At 37.9% G+C, this 21,302-nt stretch overlaps 1 protein-coding gene and 1 long non-coding RNA gene across 2 annotated transcripts in view; one reads left to right on the top strand and one right to left on the bottom strand.

The window, feature by feature from the left end:
* The window catches only part of LOC150095735 (uncharacterized), a 207,848-nt gene that overhangs the window by 11,363 nt on the left and 175,183 nt on the right, over positions 1-21,302 (top strand). The window lies entirely within an intron of this gene.
* The window catches only part of LOC150095736 (LIM/homeobox protein Lhx1-like), a 115,290-nt gene continuing 101,641 nt past the window's right edge, over positions 7,654-21,302 (bottom strand). Inside the window, exon 6 of the mRNA XM_090410614.1 lies at positions 7,654-7,844. Within this exon, the coding sequence (XP_090266740.1) occupies positions 7,654-7,844 (191 nt within the window). The remainder of the gene's footprint in view (positions 7,845-21,302) is intronic.

Here is a 21,302-nt window from a genome sequence, read left to right as displayed (position 1 = left end):
TTTATGATTATTTGGTTGGATTTTTTATGCTTTTTGTGGGGTTTTTTGGAACTATTTTGTGTGGGAGAATTTTTGAGATCTGCAGTAAAACGCATTTCTTTCGGTTGTGATTCATCGTGTTGGGTGAGGGAGAGATAAAGAAAGGAAGTGGAGCATGCAGTGAGAAGTGACAGACTTGCAAACATACCTTCCACACAGAGTGGAGTCGGTCTCCTGTCAATACGTGGCCATAGTATTTGGTCTCCCTCCAGTCACGAACTTGCAAAATACGTAGTCGCAGGATTTTTCACTAGCTGATCGGGAATCCTCCGAGTTTGGTCCCGTCTACTACGCAGCGGCCGGCCTGCAAAACCGTTTTATTGCTGTACCCTCGAATGGGGGGAGGGGTACGTACCCCCCCACAGTAACATTGGTATGTCTTCAAAGGTATCACTCACTACATGTGGGGTGGGCAGAAACCGGACCCTTGCTCTTACCAAACATGGCTGCAGCCACTTCAGATCTCTAATAACAAGGTGGTGGTATTTCACCAGGCGATGCAAGACAGGTTAAGTTGGCATTTCCTCCAACTAGGGAAGATATGCCTTTGCGGCAGCAATGTTCCCCACAGCCGCGTTTGTGGAAACAGATTATAACGCTGGAAGGTGAGGATGATTTGACTGCGAGAGGCTATATATTGCGCATCGAGAGATACAGAGACTCCGTAGCTCGGTCCGTATTAGACGGTTGAAAAGATCTGGGTTCAAATCTTCTAGGACGCAAAAAGCACTATCAGGACGTTTCAACTGAAGGTGAGTTAGTCGGTGTCATACGGTGGAAGGTTCCTCTCCCGGAAACTCGGGATGGGCAATTTACAGGCATTGGGCTAACCACGTTATTCTGCAGTTATGGTTACGAAATTCAAGGATACTCAGAAGGTCGTGGACCCTTAATTCAATTTCAGTTTTAGGGAAAATTGATTTTGGTCGACACCGGTTTTGCCTGTAATCAAGGGAATCTTCCTCCTATCATGCCATCGCTTATCTGAGTCTTCCAATTCTTCTTTTTCCATTTATTTCATATCCGTGTAGTATTTTTGACAGTCTGCTATTGTCTATTAGATTTAGATTGTTTGAACATTTTTGTTTATATATTTACTCTATAGTGGTTAATTGGTTTATATATATTCAGGGATTGTGAAATTTCATTTGTTTTATAGTCCCACTTGGTATATGCAGCGGGTTTTTTTTTTTTTTCCTGAGAAATTTCATTTCTGCTGTTTGAATCCGTTTTTCATTCTTTTTTTTTTAATTATTTTTTTTTTTATGGTCCATGTTTCACTTCCATATAAGGTTGGTTCAGACAGGATATTATATAGTCTGATTCTGGTGTGTTTTTGTATCGGGGGGTGGCTTAAATATATTGTATATTATGCCGTTTACTTTAACAAAATTTGATATGTTAATATCTATCTTTTTCATCTTCATATGATAAAAAGTATTTACTTGTTCTAATATTTTATTGTTTATCAAGTGAATTTTGGGAGACAAATCATCTCTCTCTCTCGGACTTTTTTACGCATCCTCTATATACAGGATGGCAGTTTTTTTTTTTTTTTTGGTGGGGGGGGCAGGAAGCAAAGTGATATTGTGCGGTTTCTTATGTAGAAAAAAAAGACCTCTCCCCTTTACTTTTTACTTAAATTTGTACAATTTCCTGATATTACAATATTCTTCGAATTTTTATCATCATCCCTTCATTTGTTTCTCCATTACTTCGTACCCAATCCTTCTATATAAAAAAAAAAATAGTGTCACTATTAATCATACCCTCTAGTAGAAAGGCTTATAAGTTAACTGTTCATAGCCATTGTTTTTGAGGAGATTACAACTTATACTGAATACTTCCGATATTTCGGCAACGTTACATTGCCAACATCAGGAATTGCACAACAACGATATGTGCACGCAGGCACTGAGTAAATGAAGCTGAAGAAAGGCAAATAAAGTCGGGCCTTGAGTACTAAATGGACTCAAGTGGTGACCTTGAAGATCTGAGGATAAGTGCTTCCCAAATTTGGGACAGTTTCGTGCACTCAAATTTGTTGAGATTTGGAAAGTTTCTTCAGGACTGAGGCCGATTCCTCTCAAGTTTGTATTTGCTGCGGTGCAGTAGAGTACTCTTCCAGCGTATCCTGTGGTTGGTGTCCGAAGCGTGGTCTTCGGATTGGCTGTAATAGTGGAACGGGATGTAGTCCTTGTGTTCAGCAATTCTGCACACATGGACATTAGAGAATTTCGTTATAGGACGTGAAAAGGATTTATTACAAAATTTATTTTGCCTGAAAAATCCTTCACGTGTTATCACCAGATAATAATATCAAGTTAAAAAAAAAAAAATGAAACCCACCTTAAATTTAATTTATAAGGTCATAAGGCTTCGTTTTACAATTGTTGAGCTTATCTCAATGCAAATTTGTTGAGATCTACAAAAATGGCCAATGAAACAGCAATCATGAAGTATTCTCAATGCCCGGGGAGGGGAAATAAGCTTTGATATCAGTCTCCTGAGGAAAAAAAAAAAAAAAAAAAATGCTGGAAACTCACACATGTGCCGTCAGTGCTATTTTCGTTAAACAAAAAAGTCTTAAAATTACCCGTGTCATTCTTTGAGTAAGCAAGCCTTGTGTGGATCATAAACTGCAAACAGAAACGTCTTGTGTGATCCTTTTTGTACAAAATACACGCATCAGCCAAAACATTATAACCATCTGCCTAGTAACATGTTGGGCCTGCTTTGGCTGAGATAACAGGTTGCACCCGTCTTGGCACTGACTTCACTAGATCACAAAACGTGTGCTGAGGTATTCTGAACCAACTAGACCAGTGGGTCTTAACCTTTTTAGTGATCGGCAACCCCTTGAATCTAAAAATAAGTTCTCGCACTCCGTTCAAAAACGTGTTTCTATTTTTTTATTTAGGAAATTACATCTATTGCAAGATAATTTATTTGTTGAAAAATGAACACATACATACAAAAGAATCTCAATTTTTAATGGCTATGTTGTTGTTGTTTATTCATAATAATACTTTTGAAACGAGGCTCCTTTTTTGAAAGAGCCACGCGTAAGTCATCGCTTGTATTTAAGCGATTTCTGGCAAAAGTGATGAAAATCCCATTTTACACAGGTAGGTGGTGGCAAATTGTAAAAGTGTCTGCAATGCTGCTTTTGCCACCTGTGGATAAGGTTCTGTGTACACCAGAATTGCTCTAAGTCCAGTTTTTCAAATTCTATTTGAATACGTGCATTGGCTCGTATTTCAATAAGATCGTCTTTTATTAAATAGCTGTCGTCCATCGAATCTGGGTCAAAATTTAGAAACTTTTCTCGCACCCCCAGGGTGTACACACCCTAGGTTAAGAACCACTAAACTAGACAGAATAACGCCCTCGAGATCAGTGACTACGCAAGATGCTGGACGTAGACGCAAGACGTAGCATCAACCAGTGGATGCTACGTCCTATCAAAAATCCCACAGATGTTTGATGGGATTTAAATGAGGATTTCGCTACACGGAATGCTCTTCGAACCTTACATGAACAATACGAGCCGTGTGACAGGGGGACGTTGTCTTGCTGGAAGAGTTCAGCTCCATCGGGTCACGTTGTCTCCATACAGGACAATACCTGGTCCTGGTAAGAATTAGCGATCAGGGTGTGTTCAGTGAGGTTGAAAGGACCGACTGTCCATGAGAACTGTATCCATAATGAGAATTGTCATAAGAAAGTGAAGGAGTACATTAATTCTTCACCTCCGTATTACTTTCCACCACCTACAAGAACGAAGCTTTTTTTTTTTTTTTTTTGGTGGTTGCTAGGAAAAGGTGAGAAAGAAACGCTGATTTGTTTGACGAGCTGGTTTTCTTTTACTAGACAGATCGTTCAAAACGACAGCATGTTATTTGTAGAGGGGGTCAACTTAACGACAATGTTTATACTCAATTGTTGAAACTTGGAGTATCCCTTCAGAGGAGTTGTTTTCAGAATTAAAGATAAGAAAGTAGTGTGGGTGTGTGTGTGGGGGGGGGGGGGGGGGGGTTGAAGCCGTGTGAATTTTAGGAGATAGCGTTTCGATGAAAGAAGACCAGGTTGGCTTTGATGGTGCCATTGGAGCGTACTGCTATAATTAAACCGAAATTACTTTTAGTTTGCTTCGCATTTCCTGAGCATTTAAAAAAATAAGAAAAGAGCTGCTAATCAATATTAATGCAAGTACCTCTCTCGCTAATTCAGGTTACCCCTAGTGGGCAATTCACTGATCAGCAGTTAATCGAAAACGCAATTCATCGAAAATACAGTTCACCGAAAAATGAATTATAAGGCATGTGAGGTGAAGATGTGTGTGTGTGCAATTTTTTTTTTGTTTTGAATTGTTTATTCGGTGAATTGCTTTTTCGATGAATTGTCTTTCGGTGAACTCTCCGGATACCCCCCCAAATAGTGCGCTGTGTTCCCCCCTTGATTAAACTGGACTTAAAGTGGTACTGTATTGGCAGAATCTTTCGTGGATCGTATTTCAAAAATTTTATTCTCTTCAAAAGGTAGATTAAGAAGACCCGTGTTAAAAATACCGCAAGGCTCATCCATTGATGTGTTCTATGATAAACTAAACAGAATTCCCCCCCCCCCCAGTTTTATCAAAAAGCAAAAACACTCAAATCTCTCGCACTGAAGAACAGCCTCGGTCCCTTAACATGAAACAATCCCACATTCAGCTTTCCATATTCAGTCTAAACTGTCATCATTTCTACATTTATATTCCCTTCTTTTTTTTTAATATGGTTTAATACAGTTGATTAATCGATCACACCAAAGGCCAGACCGGCTAGCCTATGAAATAGCGTACTACTCGGCTCTCCAACAAAAAGAGTGCGGAGATGGGTGTTTGTAAATGAATTCAGGTGGCAGATGAATTTGTACGCAGGATACAAGACCACTATTATGTGCTCAGTAGATGAAGTGCCTTACAAGGTTATGTGCTTAGTCTCTGGAGAGAGTTTTCGGATTATTAACCCTTAGTCTCGCCATACTCATGCACTATACAGGCCCACAGCCTTTGAATGAGATTCACATAAAAAAGTAATCAAGGATATACATTATATACGTTGTATATAAAGCTAGCTAAAGTTGTTTCCAGATTATGGCATCTACACTGGGTGGCAAAAATTATTTGGACATCACTCACACGAATATTGCATCGCAAGGTATTTTGGACAATTCTGTGTTAGTGTATAAATGTATTTTCTTCCTTTTGTGTGTTGCTATTTATACAGTACAGAATATTTAATTTATCAGCAGGATACCCTCTATGTGCGAATGTAATTTTTGTTCTGTTTTCCAGTTTGAGCGATAAGTTATAAGAGTGACATTTTAAAAATTAAAATCTGTCAATGCATAATGTTCGACATAGTGGGATTTAAAGTTTTATCACTAGAATTTGAATTAGCTGATGACAGATCCTGCCAGATTTATCGACGACCATAAATTTCATTAGGCTTTACATCGAAATGTCAGGACAGTCTTTTATAAAATCAAACAGCATTTAAATAATTCTTTATTATGGAATACGTTTAATATGAAGTGTTACATAAGTAATTATAGGAACTTAAATTACATATCTGTAAAGAAACAGATTTATCCTCTCTTCAGCTGCAAGTGCTGGTAGCTGATTTTTATCACCCGGTGTGAGACCACCTTGCTTATTTTGTGGAGGCCTAGAGGGGAATTGATAAAATTGTTTGGGCTCTGTACAAGGGTTCCTCGCTTACCTAACCTTTAGGCCTGCCCACGTTATTGATGTATAATATTTTCAACCTTGAATAAGATTACCATTAAAAATAACTTTTATGAATAATGTATTGATTTTCCCCCTGTCAGAGATGAGTTAACTTAAACCTCCTCCGACATACTTTGAGCAACCTTCGGGTTTTGTGAAAGATCGTAGCTTAAAAAATTGTCCTTAGAGTATCAATTTGAGAAAGTGTTAAACAAGTTTTTTTGCTAATTTTGTAAAAATTTCAAAGAATCTTTGAAAAAATCAGTTGTTCCAGCCAAGGTTGTCGGAAAACCATTAGTGTTTTATCCTTGGGTTGCTTGTCGCATTTCGACAACTCCGTTATCCTCAAAATACCTTGGTATTGCACCATAAAGATGTGCTGCGACTCTTTTGCAGGGCGATTAGCACAGAGGCACCCAAGTGAGCGCCTTCTACAGTTGCAAGAAAATAAAATGTTTTTGTTTTTTTTTCATTTCTTTTTGCAAGAATTAATTGATTGTGGTTCAGGTTTTAGTTAGTTTTATTTTTGCTATTATGTGGCAGTAGTCGAAAGTCTGTTCTGAAATGGGAATCTTCCATTGCCAGCGGAGCAGAGCAGCATTCAGCAACCAATGCAAATAGTCGGAGCAAAGACGTGTTTTAATTAAAGTTTCCAAGAAAAATGCATCTCCTGAGAACTTATGCGATCAGAACATGAAATCGATTTCCCGATAACGCGAAGTTCATTTTTTGTATGTCAAAGTTTAATGCGTCAAGTGTGAATTTTACGTCGACTTGATTCCTTGTTCGAAACTAAAGGGCACCTGACCTCTAGCTTCGACACTCCATTGTTTTGAATAGGCTGTGGTCGTAAGATTCTCCAGTGGTTCATATTTCAGTCTTCAACCAATGGAATTGTCCTTCTCCGGATAATCCCAACACTCAAATGTAGCCTACACGAACAGACTTGTGTCCACAATTTTCACGAAAAAAGATTCACGTCACCCTTGGAATTCAACTGCTCAAAGTACAAAACAATTGGAAGCTATTAACCAAACATTGGTGAAGATTTCTATGAGTATTTCATTAATGATTTTCTATCCATTGCCTAGATAAGGACCCTATTCATCAAATAGCCCACGAACGAGACTTCTGATTCCTGTTCTCTTGCCCACCTCAATATTTAATCGACCACTTTGACTAATCTTCCCAATTATCATCACCACCAAGTGTTTCGTGATAGCACTGTAATTTATTCGACAGATGTCTGTACAATTTTAATGGTTTTGAGATGGGTCTCGTCTATAGTTTTACCGATTGTATAAGAGCTAATTAAAATAAAGAAAGGCAGAGGTAAATAACAGTAATTTAATGAACGACCTTTAACTGAAAAAAAAAAAAGTCGTCTTCTGTGAGGACATACATTACAATGGTGGTGCGGTTCTACATGTGTGTCAGTGGTCACCAACGAAAGGAAGGACATTTCAAGGGTGATCCATTTTGTCCTCCGATTCTGACGACAGTCGATGCCAGATGTTATCTACAATAGAAGCAACACACTCGCTCCCTCGGTGACATGCAGATCATCCTTAGTCGGGCATAAACGATGCGGTCTATACAAAGGATGAATCAGTTGCTCCATCCCTAAGACACCGTCACTTCATCCGTTGCCACGGCAACAAGACCGATACACAGTTGTCAAGAAGATGATAAAACTATTTCGTCCGCTGAAGGGTGCTGGCCAATCGCGCACTGCACTATCACAGAAACGTCGAAGTAACGCTGTACTGTGCGCCTACACTTCCGGCACACAAGAGATTGCATGCACTGGTCTCGATGTGTCACGGAGTTCTGTGACGTCACCACACAGGCGTCTCATTGATTGGTGGATGGGAAAGACCCGTGGGAAAAGTATCTGCCGTCGAACAAGGTACGCAGTAGGCGTCTGTGACGGCAGGAATACTGAGGACGCTCTCAGGACTTGACCTCTGGGATAGCAGGTCGCTGTGGGTAGGAAGATAAGGGGCGTCCGCACCTAGGTTTACCGAACCTGTTAAAAGAAAATTACAATTATAAACAGTTTTTCCAATGTCTAATTTTAATTAGAAGTGTTAGAAAACTGAAAAACATTAACATGCACAACGTCAGATATATATATATATATATATATGCAGGGCGATGCTTTGAATTCGTAAATGTTAGAACGGCCAATGCATAAATTCTGTATGAACTATTTTTTCTTTCAAGTTTTAAATTCTAATTAGCCCCGTTTAACCAAAATGGGATGAAATTATGGTGAAATTAGAAAAATTTTGCTTTGTTGGCACAATTAACAGTAATTCAAGAAGAACTCTTAAACACAATATGATATAGTCATTCTGATGTTTTGCACAGCAAATTGGATTATTCTTTATAATTAGAAGATTTGAGGGGGGGGGGAATGTTCCAGCAGAAGGAGGAAATCACGTGGTATGAAAACAGCCACGGATGCCACCTTATTATTTTTAATTGATCGCATTTAACAACACTAATTAAGCACATTTTGCAACTTCAACGAATCCTTAGACGAAAAGCTAACACAAGCAGTTTTTTAAGTCGACTTTTTTCTTTTTTATATTCATTGTGAGATTTGCACACGCCGCAATCACTGATTATAACCCACAAGAAAGCGATCAAGCGCTCATTTACAATGAGTATTGTGATAAGAACTTCAATTTTCACCATCAGAAACGATGGAGTACTTCGAAAGCAACAGCCTGTTGGGTTAGGCAATTAACAAGCAAGGAAAACAATGCAAATAAGATGCAGCAGCTTCCTATCGTAGAAGTAGGTTTACATGGAATCAAGTTAAATGCAAGTAGTAGATCAACATCTATAAATTAAAAAAAAAAAAAAAAAATTGAATGACAAATGGATTTAAACTCTATTTCATACGTTGCGTTTCTCTTATTATGGGAGCTGTATTATCTACATTGACTGAACATATGGCTAACCTTATCCGGAGGGCCACTGTCTATGCTAGCGTTGTGGAAACCAGAATGTTAAAGCTACACTCATGCGAAAAGATAACAAAATGAGACGAGCATGATCGTTAGTTGCTGGTGGGACACGGTGATTAACATGTACGCAGAATGGCGAAACACCACATCCTACAGAAACTGTAAAGGGGCAGGGAGTGATGCGTTTTGTCAGCGAAGGGTGCAACAACACACCTGTCATGTTCAGATGGTACCTGACGGCCTTCTTCAGTGGGTTTTCCAATAGCTCTGCAAGCAATGCGATATCTGTATTTAAAGTTTACTTTTATGGGAATAGCATCGCATCGCTAATGTCTTATTTGTCGAATTTAAGTGTGTATATATTTAAAAAGTTGAGAGCGAAGGGATACGATACAGCTCTCTTTACCAATTAAAGCTGAAAACATAATTTCAATTTCTTTTTTAATTTTAATGTATTCCCATTGTGTGCATTCTGTGCCAATTTAATTGATGGAGGGCGGCAGTTATTGCTTAATAATATATCTAAAAGTCTGATCAGTCTTTATCAAAAACCTTGATATAGGTTTTTGATAACGAATGCTACATGCGGTTTGTATACTATTTTTTTTTTTTTTTTTCTAAAAACATTAAATTAAAATAACCCTCTGCACGTGAACGGTCTTTTGAAGACTATTAACTTCAGTAAACGCAAATAATCATGTTTCTTGAGTTTGGGACAAAATTTCTCATTATACGTTTAAAAATCAAACATCTCTTTTGTGAGAATAAAAAGTTCGTATTAGAACGTTGGATGAAGCATCCTAAACAATTAAAACGTATAGAGAAATTCTTGGAGTAATGATAGTTAAAACCAAGAAGTTAAAAAAAAAAATTATTAAACTATTAAAAAAGTGCTACTTGCATAAAACTCCCAATTGGTCACTTCGCAGCCGAAATAGCCAACCTTAATTTCCCAAAATCCTGAAAATGATTAAAATTATATGGAATACTTATTCATCAAATCTGTAAGCCTCAAAATCATCGACACTTTCGACAAAAATCCAGAAATGAAGACCAAATGGCATAAAACGAGCGGATAACGATAAAATCGAAGAAAACGAAAAACAAGTTCAGAAAATTTAAATAGCAATAATTGAAAACTGTCAAAATACAATTAAATTAACGAAATATGACGAGATTTTCAGTACAACTAATCATGAGCTTGAAATAATTATAATGTTTAGCTTCTTTGGTACTTTAAATTCGAAATTTTCTATGCGAAGTATATGAATAAAATATATTTTTATATTCACGTTTAGAAATAAATAAACAGGGGAACGAACAGTTGCAAATATCCGCGTCTTTCATGTTTTAATCGCCTGCTGATATTATCACGTGATGCCTCCCTGTTGGTGAACTTTGTTATAAGAAGCCTTATTCGAGTGCAATATCAATTTTAACAGATTGAAACTATGTAAAGATAAAAAAAAAACATCATTTTTCCCCATCGTCTGTATTTGTTTCTGTTTTCAAGACACCAACCAATAGCTACAGAAGCGCCTGCCTCGTGCTGAAAATTCTAATTAGTGATTCACTCTTTTTCATCCGTTTTTTATATTTGTAAGGACTTTGGAATTATATTATATTATATATTAAAGTGCAATATTGGCAGTGTAAGTTATAGTGATACAGGCAGTCATTTTTTTTTTTTATTAAACTATAAACCGAAGTCTCGGTATTATCAACACTATCTCAAGGCATAATCTTCATTTTTCGTATATCTGATGCTGAGTGACGATGCCGGTGAGCATGCGCAGATGCTAGGGCTCTGTAACGTGATTTTTCATTGGGATAAATGTATTACACAAGAAAATTGACTTGGACGTGGTAGTTGCCGAATAGCAAGGCCTTAAATGTCGCTAACCACAAAGACATTTAAAAGGTGTTATATTGAACCATTTTTAGCGAGGCTTCAGTGGTACAATTATTGTGATTTTTTGTGAATAAATTGCACGTTATAAATTCTGTAATTTATATGCGCAAAACACTTATTACAGGTTTTATATAAACAAGCATATTAATATTCACTACGACCGGACGGATTTTAATGAAATTTATATTTTGGTTATTAAGAACCGAAGTCGCGCGAGATTTGACGCAGTTTTTTTTTTTTTTTTTTTTTAAGTTGCAAACGAGACAGTCAAATGTTAAAACAAGCCTTTAAAAATGAAATAACGTAATGTTGGAAGCAAAACATGTTTTATTGGTTCAAAAACGTTTAACGAAGGTCCGGAAAAAAGTCGGTCGAAATAATATGGGGGGAAGTGGGGGTGGGGCGTTCAACAAACGACAGAAGGTCAATGAATTGCTGCGAAAATAAATCTGGTATTGGTGTGTTATAACCTCTGTAACTTGCCTTGAGTTAGCTGGAGGAGTGATTCTGGTTAGGGGTTGTCCCTAATCTGAGAAGTTAGGAGATTGCGTCAGATTTGTAGGGGTAAAATTTCCCAAGACAATTTAAAGTGAAAACGCCATTCTGGTTGGACGGAATTTATGATCCTTAGTAAAATATGCCCATTCGTTGTAATTTTGGTTTTGCTTGCGAAGTCCTCGCGACTGCGCAGCACAAAATTTGTTTCAAATAATAAATACGGTATATGAGCATGCGCAAAGAAGTCAGCAACTAAGAATTGAAAGTCAACTGTTTTTTTTTTTACGTAATCGCATTGTGCTGTATTGATGTCACAGCGAGCTCGGAGCTGTTTCCGGCGTTATGTACCGTAGATATAATTTTGCAATGAAAACGACGCGACAAATTTAATGGAGATCAAGTCACAGCGGAATTATAACTGTGTGTTTTAATCAGTTTGGCAATAAAAATGATCCGATGGAAAGAAACCCAAATTGAACCAATGTTGAGTATCGAATTCCACTTAAACCACAGCAAAATTATTGCAACATGTGATTTCTACGTTTTTGCTCCTTTTCACACCTGCAAATAATACAACTGAAACAGCCCAACTAATTTTGATAAGGATCCCAGATAGAGAATTTGAAGGGGAAGAAAAATTCATCCTGCAATCAACTTGCGTACGGAGTGACGGGTAATTAATAGGCATTCGAAAAGCGCCTGCAAAACAACTACTACGATAATGAGTGACGTCACAATACAAGAATGCTATTACAAAACGCGCCTTTTTTTTCGATTGTCCCCGACAGCTTCTATATTTTATTTATTTTCTTCTATTTATTGTTGGAAGACTACGTGATGCTCGAAGACGATCATGTCAAAGAAAAGTTCCCACGTACGCCACCTGGTGACTCGACTGTCTTGCCAATATGTAGGCCAGCCTTTCGTTTAAAATCCCGGGCTAGTGAACGTCCCTGACAGAGCATTTCGCTCGTGATTCTTGAAATTAGCGACAGTCACGTACGGTATAATTGCGATAATTCCAACGAGCCGACCGTACTTGCGAAACCTGAATGTGAAAACAATAACAAATACAAAAAGTTATTGTGCTACTGTCGTTGCTCGCAAATGATACGACGAGAAAAACATTAAAAGAACGATATTAATAAAACCAAATGGGTTAGTTGTTTGCATCCTTCAGCGGATGTCAACAAACGGACTGAGGAAAAAGGGCAACTGATGCACCACCATCAAATGGATAATGCATGTTACGTAACAATGAGCAACATCTTGTGCTACTTCCCTCGCACGCGCTACTTTTAACAAAACATTTCGTTACATGGGAATCAAAGCAGACGTAATGCCTGTGAAGTGTATACACCGGCTGGTTTGTTTAGCAGGAGGAAAATAAGACCATTTTTACGAGGCAGAATCTGAAGTGACCTCCGCTGCAAGATACTTTTATGGACTTAATTGTACTGACGTTAGTCAAACCAACCAGTTGCTGGTTTGTTTGTGACCAGGAGCTTTGGCCCAAACATTGACAGTGCGATAGGTCTAACTCAAACTCGTGTCGTCCTCGTTCTGATCCCAACCCTTCCGCACACACGTTGGCTGACTTAAGAAGGAAACTCCATCTGCTGGTGTGGCAACATCCATAAAAATTAAGCAAAAACGATTTTTTCCCTCTCTCATATATTAACATCAAAATGTGTGTCACAAAAGATAGCCGGCCGCATTTTCTTTTATTTCTTTCTATTTCGTTTGCTCTATCCACAAGAATATTAAGGTCTGTTCAAGATGTGCTTGCTATGAACTGATGGGCAATCACACAAACCGGCGCATCCAGATAGAAATGATTGAACGTAAAGAAGAAATATTTTCTGTGTAATGCGTAAATACCTCTTGCAGCGATTGGGCTTGACCGAAACTTCTTTTTTTTTTTTTTTTTTTTTCCTGTTGTAAAGTACGGAAGTCACGAACGGGCAACACTGAAAATGGTTACATCGAAACTGGTGGAAGAAGCGGAGAAGTTCCGGTTGTGTAGCCAGGGATGAAGGTTTCTTCAGGAACTGAGACAAAATTTGTTAGCCATGGAAACACGCCACGTATTATTCCAAGAAAATCGTGTAAAAGGAAAAGTGAGATACAGAATAAGGTCAGGACCTCTTTGACCTTGTTTCAAACCACAGAGAAGACGTCATTATCCCCAGAAGTAAAAAGTCACAAAAATGACGGGGTTAGAGTAAGGCCTTTGGAACCTTTAACATTTGATGCCGTTGCCTTTGAAAATGAGGGACTGCGACATGGAATGTGAGAAGTTTGTCTCAAAAGGTAGACTACAGAATATTAAACGAAAAATGGACATGAGGATCTGGAGAGTGATGAAGACAAGCACCTATATTATGGTTTACTCAGATGGAAATAGAACAGAGGTTTTAATGGACAGTTACAGAAGAGGCTTCTGGCTCATCTTAGACAGAATTATTATGATTACGCTGAAAGCCACACCAAACAATTCACGCACATCACAGACAGACCATCCACATAATGGAAGGAGGATACAGGAAGCAAAGACAGATGAGCTCTTGATGATGAAGAGTGGCATGAATGCCAAATTTGGCAATACAAGATACGAAAATATAATGAAAAGGTTTGGACCGGGAGAAGGAAACTACAGAGGCTAGAAACTAATTGAATTTTGTTAGGAAAATGACGTAATAATTACTGATTAGTTCAACAATCATCCAAACAACTCTACACACGTGGAAAAGCCCTGGGACATAAGAAGGAAAATCAGAGCGATTTTTATAGCTTAACCCAATGCTGATTGTCATTTAGATCATCACCCACTAATAGCCACAATAGAAATAAAACTGAAGTTCACAGAAAGTAACCATAAAAACTATGCACGCGAATGTTGAGGAATTGGAACGAGTGTAAGCAACAAAATCAAATAAGGAAACAGATGGGTCTCCAGTTCCAGGCGAAGAAGAAAGAAAAGCACTTAAATTGAAAAAATAAGCATCTACCTGGTATAGTTACAAATGAAATATTAAAACTATTAAGAAATAACGGTATTGTCCAGTTAAAAAAATGAATGTATGCTAATGGCATCGTATGTAAAACTATGAAAAACAGTCATCCCAATAGCAAAAAAGGCAAATTTACTAAGCTGTGCAGATTAGTTTAATAAGCAATGCTTTGAAATGATATCTGACAAATATGAAACCGGTTGGCTCAAATAATAAACCCGTGATTTCAGAAGTGGAAAAGCACAAGCGATGCAATACAAACTCAGAATAATATGGAAAAGATCCACTGCTGTACAAAAACAAATCTTTCTCTTCTTCATAGGCGAAGCAGTACTAATCAGAGAATGAAGAGGAATTGCAAAGTATTGTTAAATAAACTAGCAGAAACTGATAAATTTGTACTAAAACCAGTGGCGGCTCGTGGCTTGGAGTATATGTTTACTGAAATCGTGGGGGTGCTGCAACTTTCGAAATATACATACACACTGTAAGTACAGTGTATACGTGTTTGGATAAAATATCAAAATTATGATAAAAATTTAAAAAAAATTAAACATGAAAAAATAGTTTATTATCGATAAAATTATACAGTTTGGTATAATTCAAAATTACTTAAAAATTCTGAGGTCATAATTGTCAATAACCCCAATAATGCTCTGAAATAAACACTATAACATATGTCTTTAACTGTAATGTCCAAATGTTTAAAGAGACGGAGTAAACACGATAAACATTACGAACACACTGGCGCAAACTGCATATAAACAACAGTGGAACTGCGCGACGGACTGTGCTGCATTACGCTAATAGCTCATATCTCACTATGACGTGCATATGCTTGCGCGCGTAGCAATATGACACTGTGGTAAACACAGTGCTGCTAGCGCCCTCCAAAGTGCAACAAGATGGATTTTTATCATTTTTTTTTATACAAATAAGAGAATTGTATAGGATTGTTGATGATAAAATTAAATATTACAAGCAAATATAAATAAATTAATAAATATATTTATATATCGAGAAAAATTAGGGGTGCTGCAGTTCCTATGCACGAGCTGCCCCTGACTAAAACACACAGAATAAAAACAGTGAAATCAGAGATGGATAAGAGCCTAAATATAAAACGACTACCAAACAGAATGCGGAGACAGATTGATACATCTGGGAAGTCTAATCACTGATCATTGAGAAAAATGAGAACAAGAATGAAGCATGACGAAGCAAACACTTACTAACCGAAAAGTCGATGTAAATAAAAGAATGCGAATGATCGCTTATGTCATTTTACAATAACGTACACCCCAGAAATATAGACAATCGGAAAAGAAATGGAAAAAGGATCGATAGTTTCGGAGGTTAGTTACTAAGAAGAATGATGCGGATTAGCTGGATCGAAGAAGAAGAAAAATTACCGAATGAGATCAGGAAGAGGCAGAGTAACAAATCGCTATACGAATGAAGGGTGGTGAGTACTGGACAGGTCAAAGTACCAACCCGGTCTTTAGAGATGCACAATGTAGGAATAAGTGGACAACCATGGATGCCAAACTCCGGATCGAAGATGGCAATTGAATGAAGAAATTGCAATGTCGTGTTCTTTGAATAGCACTGGCTTACGAGCAGGAAAAGTCAGGGAAATCTTAATTGTGTTTAAATAAATGCTTTTTAATAAATAAATGAAAATGTGTTTAAATAAATGCTTCCAATCTCGCTGTTCGATTTTATCATCTTACCAAGAAAGTGATAGAGAGAATATTTGCAGCTAGAAAATGCAAAAACATTTCTCGAATAGTTTCATTTTTTTTAATAACACTGATCGCACCAGATTAAAAGATATTTTAAAGATTTTTCTACTAATCCTGATGCACATTTTTGAAGAAACTGAGGCCGTAAGACTGTAAAAATTAATATGCAACAAAAAAATTATGAAATATTTAACTTTCCTTCGCTATGGACATGCGTCTATCAAGTGTACAGAAACTACACTACTTAGAAAGAAGTCAACGCACGCTATAGTGTGAGGAACAAACAGTCACGGTGCCCGCCTTAATAAGATGTAGGACTTCCTTTCGCTGCGATGACTGCAGCAATACTAATGGGGATACTTTCCACACGCGTACGATAGCCATCAATGGGAATTTTGGACCTTTCTTCCTCTAAGCATGTAATGAGGCCCTGGATTGTTGTGGGCAGATATCCCTCGACCTCACCTGATGCTCTAGTTCATCCGAGAGATCAGGGCTCTCAAGTGTGGTGACGTTCATGTTCGCAAACTACGCACTTACGGCAGCAGTCTTCTGACACGGTACATTGTCCTGCTGAAAGAGACAGTGGTCAGTTCTGTAGAAAAGCGCCACAAAGTAAGAAATATTTCATTGTCCAGAATGTTCAGATTCTCTCGAAGTTCAGTGGTCGTAGCACCACAAACAGAGGTCCGAGACTAAGCCAGGAAAAATAAGACCATACCGTCATATCACTATCTCCGAATTTCATAGTTGGGGTTACGCACTAGTAAGAGACGCTCACGGGGAATCCGCCACACCCGTCCATCTGTTTGGAAGAGGGTGTAGCCCGATTTGTTGCTCCATAACACAGCTATCAAGCTTAGCGTTTCACTGTAAACGCTCTTTGCACCGCTGAAAACGACGTTGGTTCGGGTAATGTGTGGCTTGCATATTGCGGTCCTGCCATATAGAGCAATGGTATGGTGGACAAACTGGGTGTTGAGCCTCGGTTCTGAATGTTTTTGTTCAGATTTGTGTTCCAGTCGATGGCTGGAACTCCACATTCAATATTGTCGGCTGACGAATGGCAGTTTCTACATATCCTTCGTAGCACCCTACGGTCATGTTCAGTGAACGTAGTGGGTTGTCCAGTGCAGGGAACACTTGCAGTAGACTTCCTTAGCTTCCATCACGATATGACATTACTGACTGTTGACCTGGGATGGCCCAGTTTGTCCACAATTTGTCGAACGGATAGGCCTGAAACAGGGCATCTTATTACAATTGGGAGCATCACTTTCCTTCAATTTATAATGGCTACAAACACTTGGCACGACGCACCTTGCCCATGAGGTGTCCATTGACTTCTTTCTAAGCACTGTATCTTGATCCCTCAAGAATTCCCCCCCCTCCCTTTTTTTTTCTTCTTCTCCTGACAGTCAAAGTTTAATGTAAAGTGATTAGCAATTCGTGGGCCTGGTTGGGTGAGCGGACAGTGTTGTCTTTAGGCCAGAAAGAAATGTCATTGTCCGGTGTGAGATCGCCACCCTCCCGCTTATTTGGATCCTGAACTGGCTCGAGAAAGTTCCATGCTTGATCTCTAGAGTACGGTTTCCGGATTACGTAAAAATAAATACCAGAAAACTATAGAAAAATAGAAAAAAAATCCTTGGTACGAATGTACTGCACGTTTACAGAAAAACCTTTTGTGGGTGGGAGATGCGTTTAAAAAAATTAAAACCCTTAACATATCCATTCTGCACTTAACAGATTTTCATGGACTGATCGAAATCAAAATGCCACAATTTTTGGATCCTAGAAAGATGTAACAGGATCCGATTCCACTCTAATCTTTCTCTGTTTGTACATGAGTCCAAAGCATAACCGGTTGTAACGATGCTAAAATTGTGGGGATCGAAAAGTATTCAGAATTTGTTTTATTTTTATTTTATTTTTAAGGTTTGCCATTATTCCTAATTAAAGATTATCATATCGAGAGCAAAGCTAGTCAGAAGGGGTGACTGAAATCGAGTAAATAAAGTACTCCGATGATTCTCACTTGCAGCCCGAAATATGTCGCGAACAAGGATGTCGCTAATTCAAAAAATAATAATAAAATAAAATAAATAAAAAAGCTCGTTCTCCACAGTCACATTCAATCCATTCCGTGACAGTGTATCGTATCAGAACCGATCCTGCCAATTTGAACTGGAAGGGCAACTTGGCGATACTTTCTTCCACAGCTTGTCAACAGAAGCTGCGTTTAAATGTTCCACGCGAAACGACATCTTGTTTAATCTGCTCGAAGGTTCATGAAATGAGCAGTTATCTCCGATGAAAAGGAGGTCAAATCCGAAAGTGAATAAATCTAGAAAAAAAATCTTTAACTCACCCACATTACGAATGCACTAGAGGTGGTTTACAAATAAATCTTGGGGGGAGGCTATATTAACACACACACACACACATATATATATATATATATATATATATATATATATATATATATATATATTTATATTTATATATTTATATATATATATTTATAATGTGTTCTCGACCTGAGCAACTTCATACCAGGCTGCGCACACACCGATCAATCGCAAGCAAGTATCCTAGATCGCAAATGGAAGTCGGGACCAAAGCGGACGAAGGGGGGGGGGGGATCAAGCGGCTGAGGATTGGAGCTTTCCCCTCATCCGGCATATAGTCCAGATCTGGCACCTTCTGATTATTATTTGCTCCGAAAGATGGTTTCACTTCGCCAATGTTGAAAGAGACTGGGTCCGAGAGTTTCTTTTTCAAGGATCAGAATAAGAGAAACTCAGTCGGTATGGACAAAGTCTTTTTGGAAAGACGGTTCGCATCCTCTCTAAGAGGCAAAGAACAGGTGAGTTTCCTCACCCAAAAGCGAGTTACATGGTCTCATACGAAAGTCACTGGTGTTTTTCTCCAGCAAAACGGGCTCCAGTTGCAAACAAAATCCACTGACCTCACCGCCTTAGCTACTTTGGCCGTACTTCCAAACAATCACCGATCGCAGAGGGAATGACTGCTCGCAAGAATGCTAGATCAAGATGCCGCACATTTTGGTGAAGGTACTTTAATTTTATGAAGTAATAAAACAAAAAATGTCACATTCCCGCAAATTGTTGGGTCACACTTCTTAACGTTTTGACCTTTAAACACTAATTTATTTCCAACAAAAATATAATAAATTCAGGATCCTAAATCACTATTAAATATTGCTTACACAATCCGACGGAGATCCACTAAATCACTTCGATTTTGTTACAGCACAAAAGTGCGTTTTTTTCCCTATCTAGTTGTGCTAATGTGTTTTGTAATTACCTCTAGTACCAAATTTCATCAAGTTTGGTCATGCAGTTATTAGACATTGAAAAAAATTAATGGATCAAAAGATTAAAAAAATCAGACAGCAAAGCTTCCAAAGAACACTCAAGATCAACAACTATTAAAATTGCAATTTAGGTACAATCAGATTTCAAGAACTCAAGCTTGCAACTACATAGATAAAAGCTTGTGATCAGCTTAATATCAGGATTTAAACTATTTCTGGGTTTACATTTATATATCTTTAAGCCACTATATTCTTAAATTTTTGCTCCTTATTATTGCATTATACAGAACGAAGGTTTTTACGAATTTCAATAAATGGCAGTCAAAAGCTATGCTAACTCATTATTACATAACACCTGCATGGAGTTCCAGGATTTATCGCAGCACTACACGATCCATATGCACCATCTACTAATCACTACACGACACCGTGTTTGTGTGTCAATTGTAAAAGGGAAGCTTGGTGAAGAATAAGCTGGATTCAGGCCAAATAAAGGTTATTAGGATCAGATTTTCATTTTAAGATAAATAGGAGAGAAATCACAACAGTGACCTGTATCTAAGTTCTATAGCTCTGGAAAAGGCATATGACAAGGTGCCAAGAGAAAAGCTATTCAATACGCTGCAGTTATATGATGTCAATGGGGCATTATATCAAGCAATACTTAGTCTTTATTTGAGTTGTAAGTCAGCAGTTAGAATTGAAGGAAGTACAGGAAGATGGTTTAATGTTAAATCTGGTGTCAGACAAGGATGTACATTATCCCCTCTGTTATTCATTATCTATATGGATCACATTATGAAGGAATGTGGTATTAAACTTGATATCAAATTTGGAGATGTTAATGTCAGCTCTTTGCTTTATGCAGATGATGTTATACTTCTCAATAAATGCAGTAAAGATTTCAACATCCTCCTAACTAAATTGCCTAATAGCTATAACAAATTTGGCATAAAAATCAGCATTAAAAAGATAGACGATGAAAATAGGCAGAAACATTGACAACCTACCTCAGTTGTATCCTGAATGGAAACGTAGAACAAGTAAAATATTTTTTTTAGCTATTTTAAGGCAATTTTTAATGAAGATGAAATTTAAAAATAAACAACAGAATAAGCAAAGCTGGTATGGTAGGAAGTCAACTGAATAAATTCGTATGGAATAAGAGAGAAATTAGTCGGAACACTAAATTAGCTGTATACAAGACAGTGTTCAAACCAGTTTTAACTTATGGATCTGAGAGCTGGGTCAGAAGTAAAACACTTGACCAAAGACTAGAGACCGCAGAAATGAGAGTCCTGAGAAAGATTAGAGGCGTGAACAGATGGCATCAATGGCAATATTATATTAAAAACGAGGATATTAGGAAAGAACTTGACATTGTCAGCATCCAGGAATGCGTCTCAGGATGGGAGAAAAGGTTTTTACTAGGATGGTAGAAAGAAGACCAAGATATAGGTAGATTTATAAATTGAAAACTGCTTTAGAAGAGAGAAATATAAGATCTGATTATGTTGGAGTCTTCACGGATAATTTGGAAGGAAAGCTGTCAATATAGAAAGTTAGTAATGATGTAACATTTTCACCTGGCACTATCATAATATCCCGTGTGTCCATCCCCTGAGAGTACATGTCAGGAGTTTGATGATTATTAAAAACAGGAAGGTTGCTTCCAATTGCAGGAAGCAACCTTCTCGCCTGCTTCCAAAACAGATTTAGTGTCCCTCACCAGTAAACGTCCTAAGAGAGCTTCTCTCAGCATTAACAAGAATGTTAAAAGCAGTTTTTTTATAACTTGGCACACCTGCTAAGCTACAGAGTTTTTTCCCTGATGCTTTGGAATCAAAGTTTAGATTTGCATGCGTCTCACTGAATAATGCAATTTTGGTTCATCTCAATTTTCTGTCATCGAAGATGTCGCGGCGAAATCTAACACTGCAATGAGATCGCCTATAACCTTTTCCTTTCCTGGTGAGAGCCGATCCCAAGCCGAGGATTTT

This window comes from Typopeltis vanoorti, chromosome 20 (genome assembly GCF_054136105.1).
Source record: "Typopeltis vanoorti isolate ZY-2024b chromosome 20, IOZ_Tvanoo_1.0, whole genome shotgun sequence".
NCBI lineage: Eukaryota > Metazoa > Arthropoda > Arachnida > Uropygi > Thelyphonidae > Typopeltis > Typopeltis vanoorti.
Note: the sequence above shows the minus strand (reverse complement) of the source record. Positions and strands in the feature narration are given on the sequence as shown.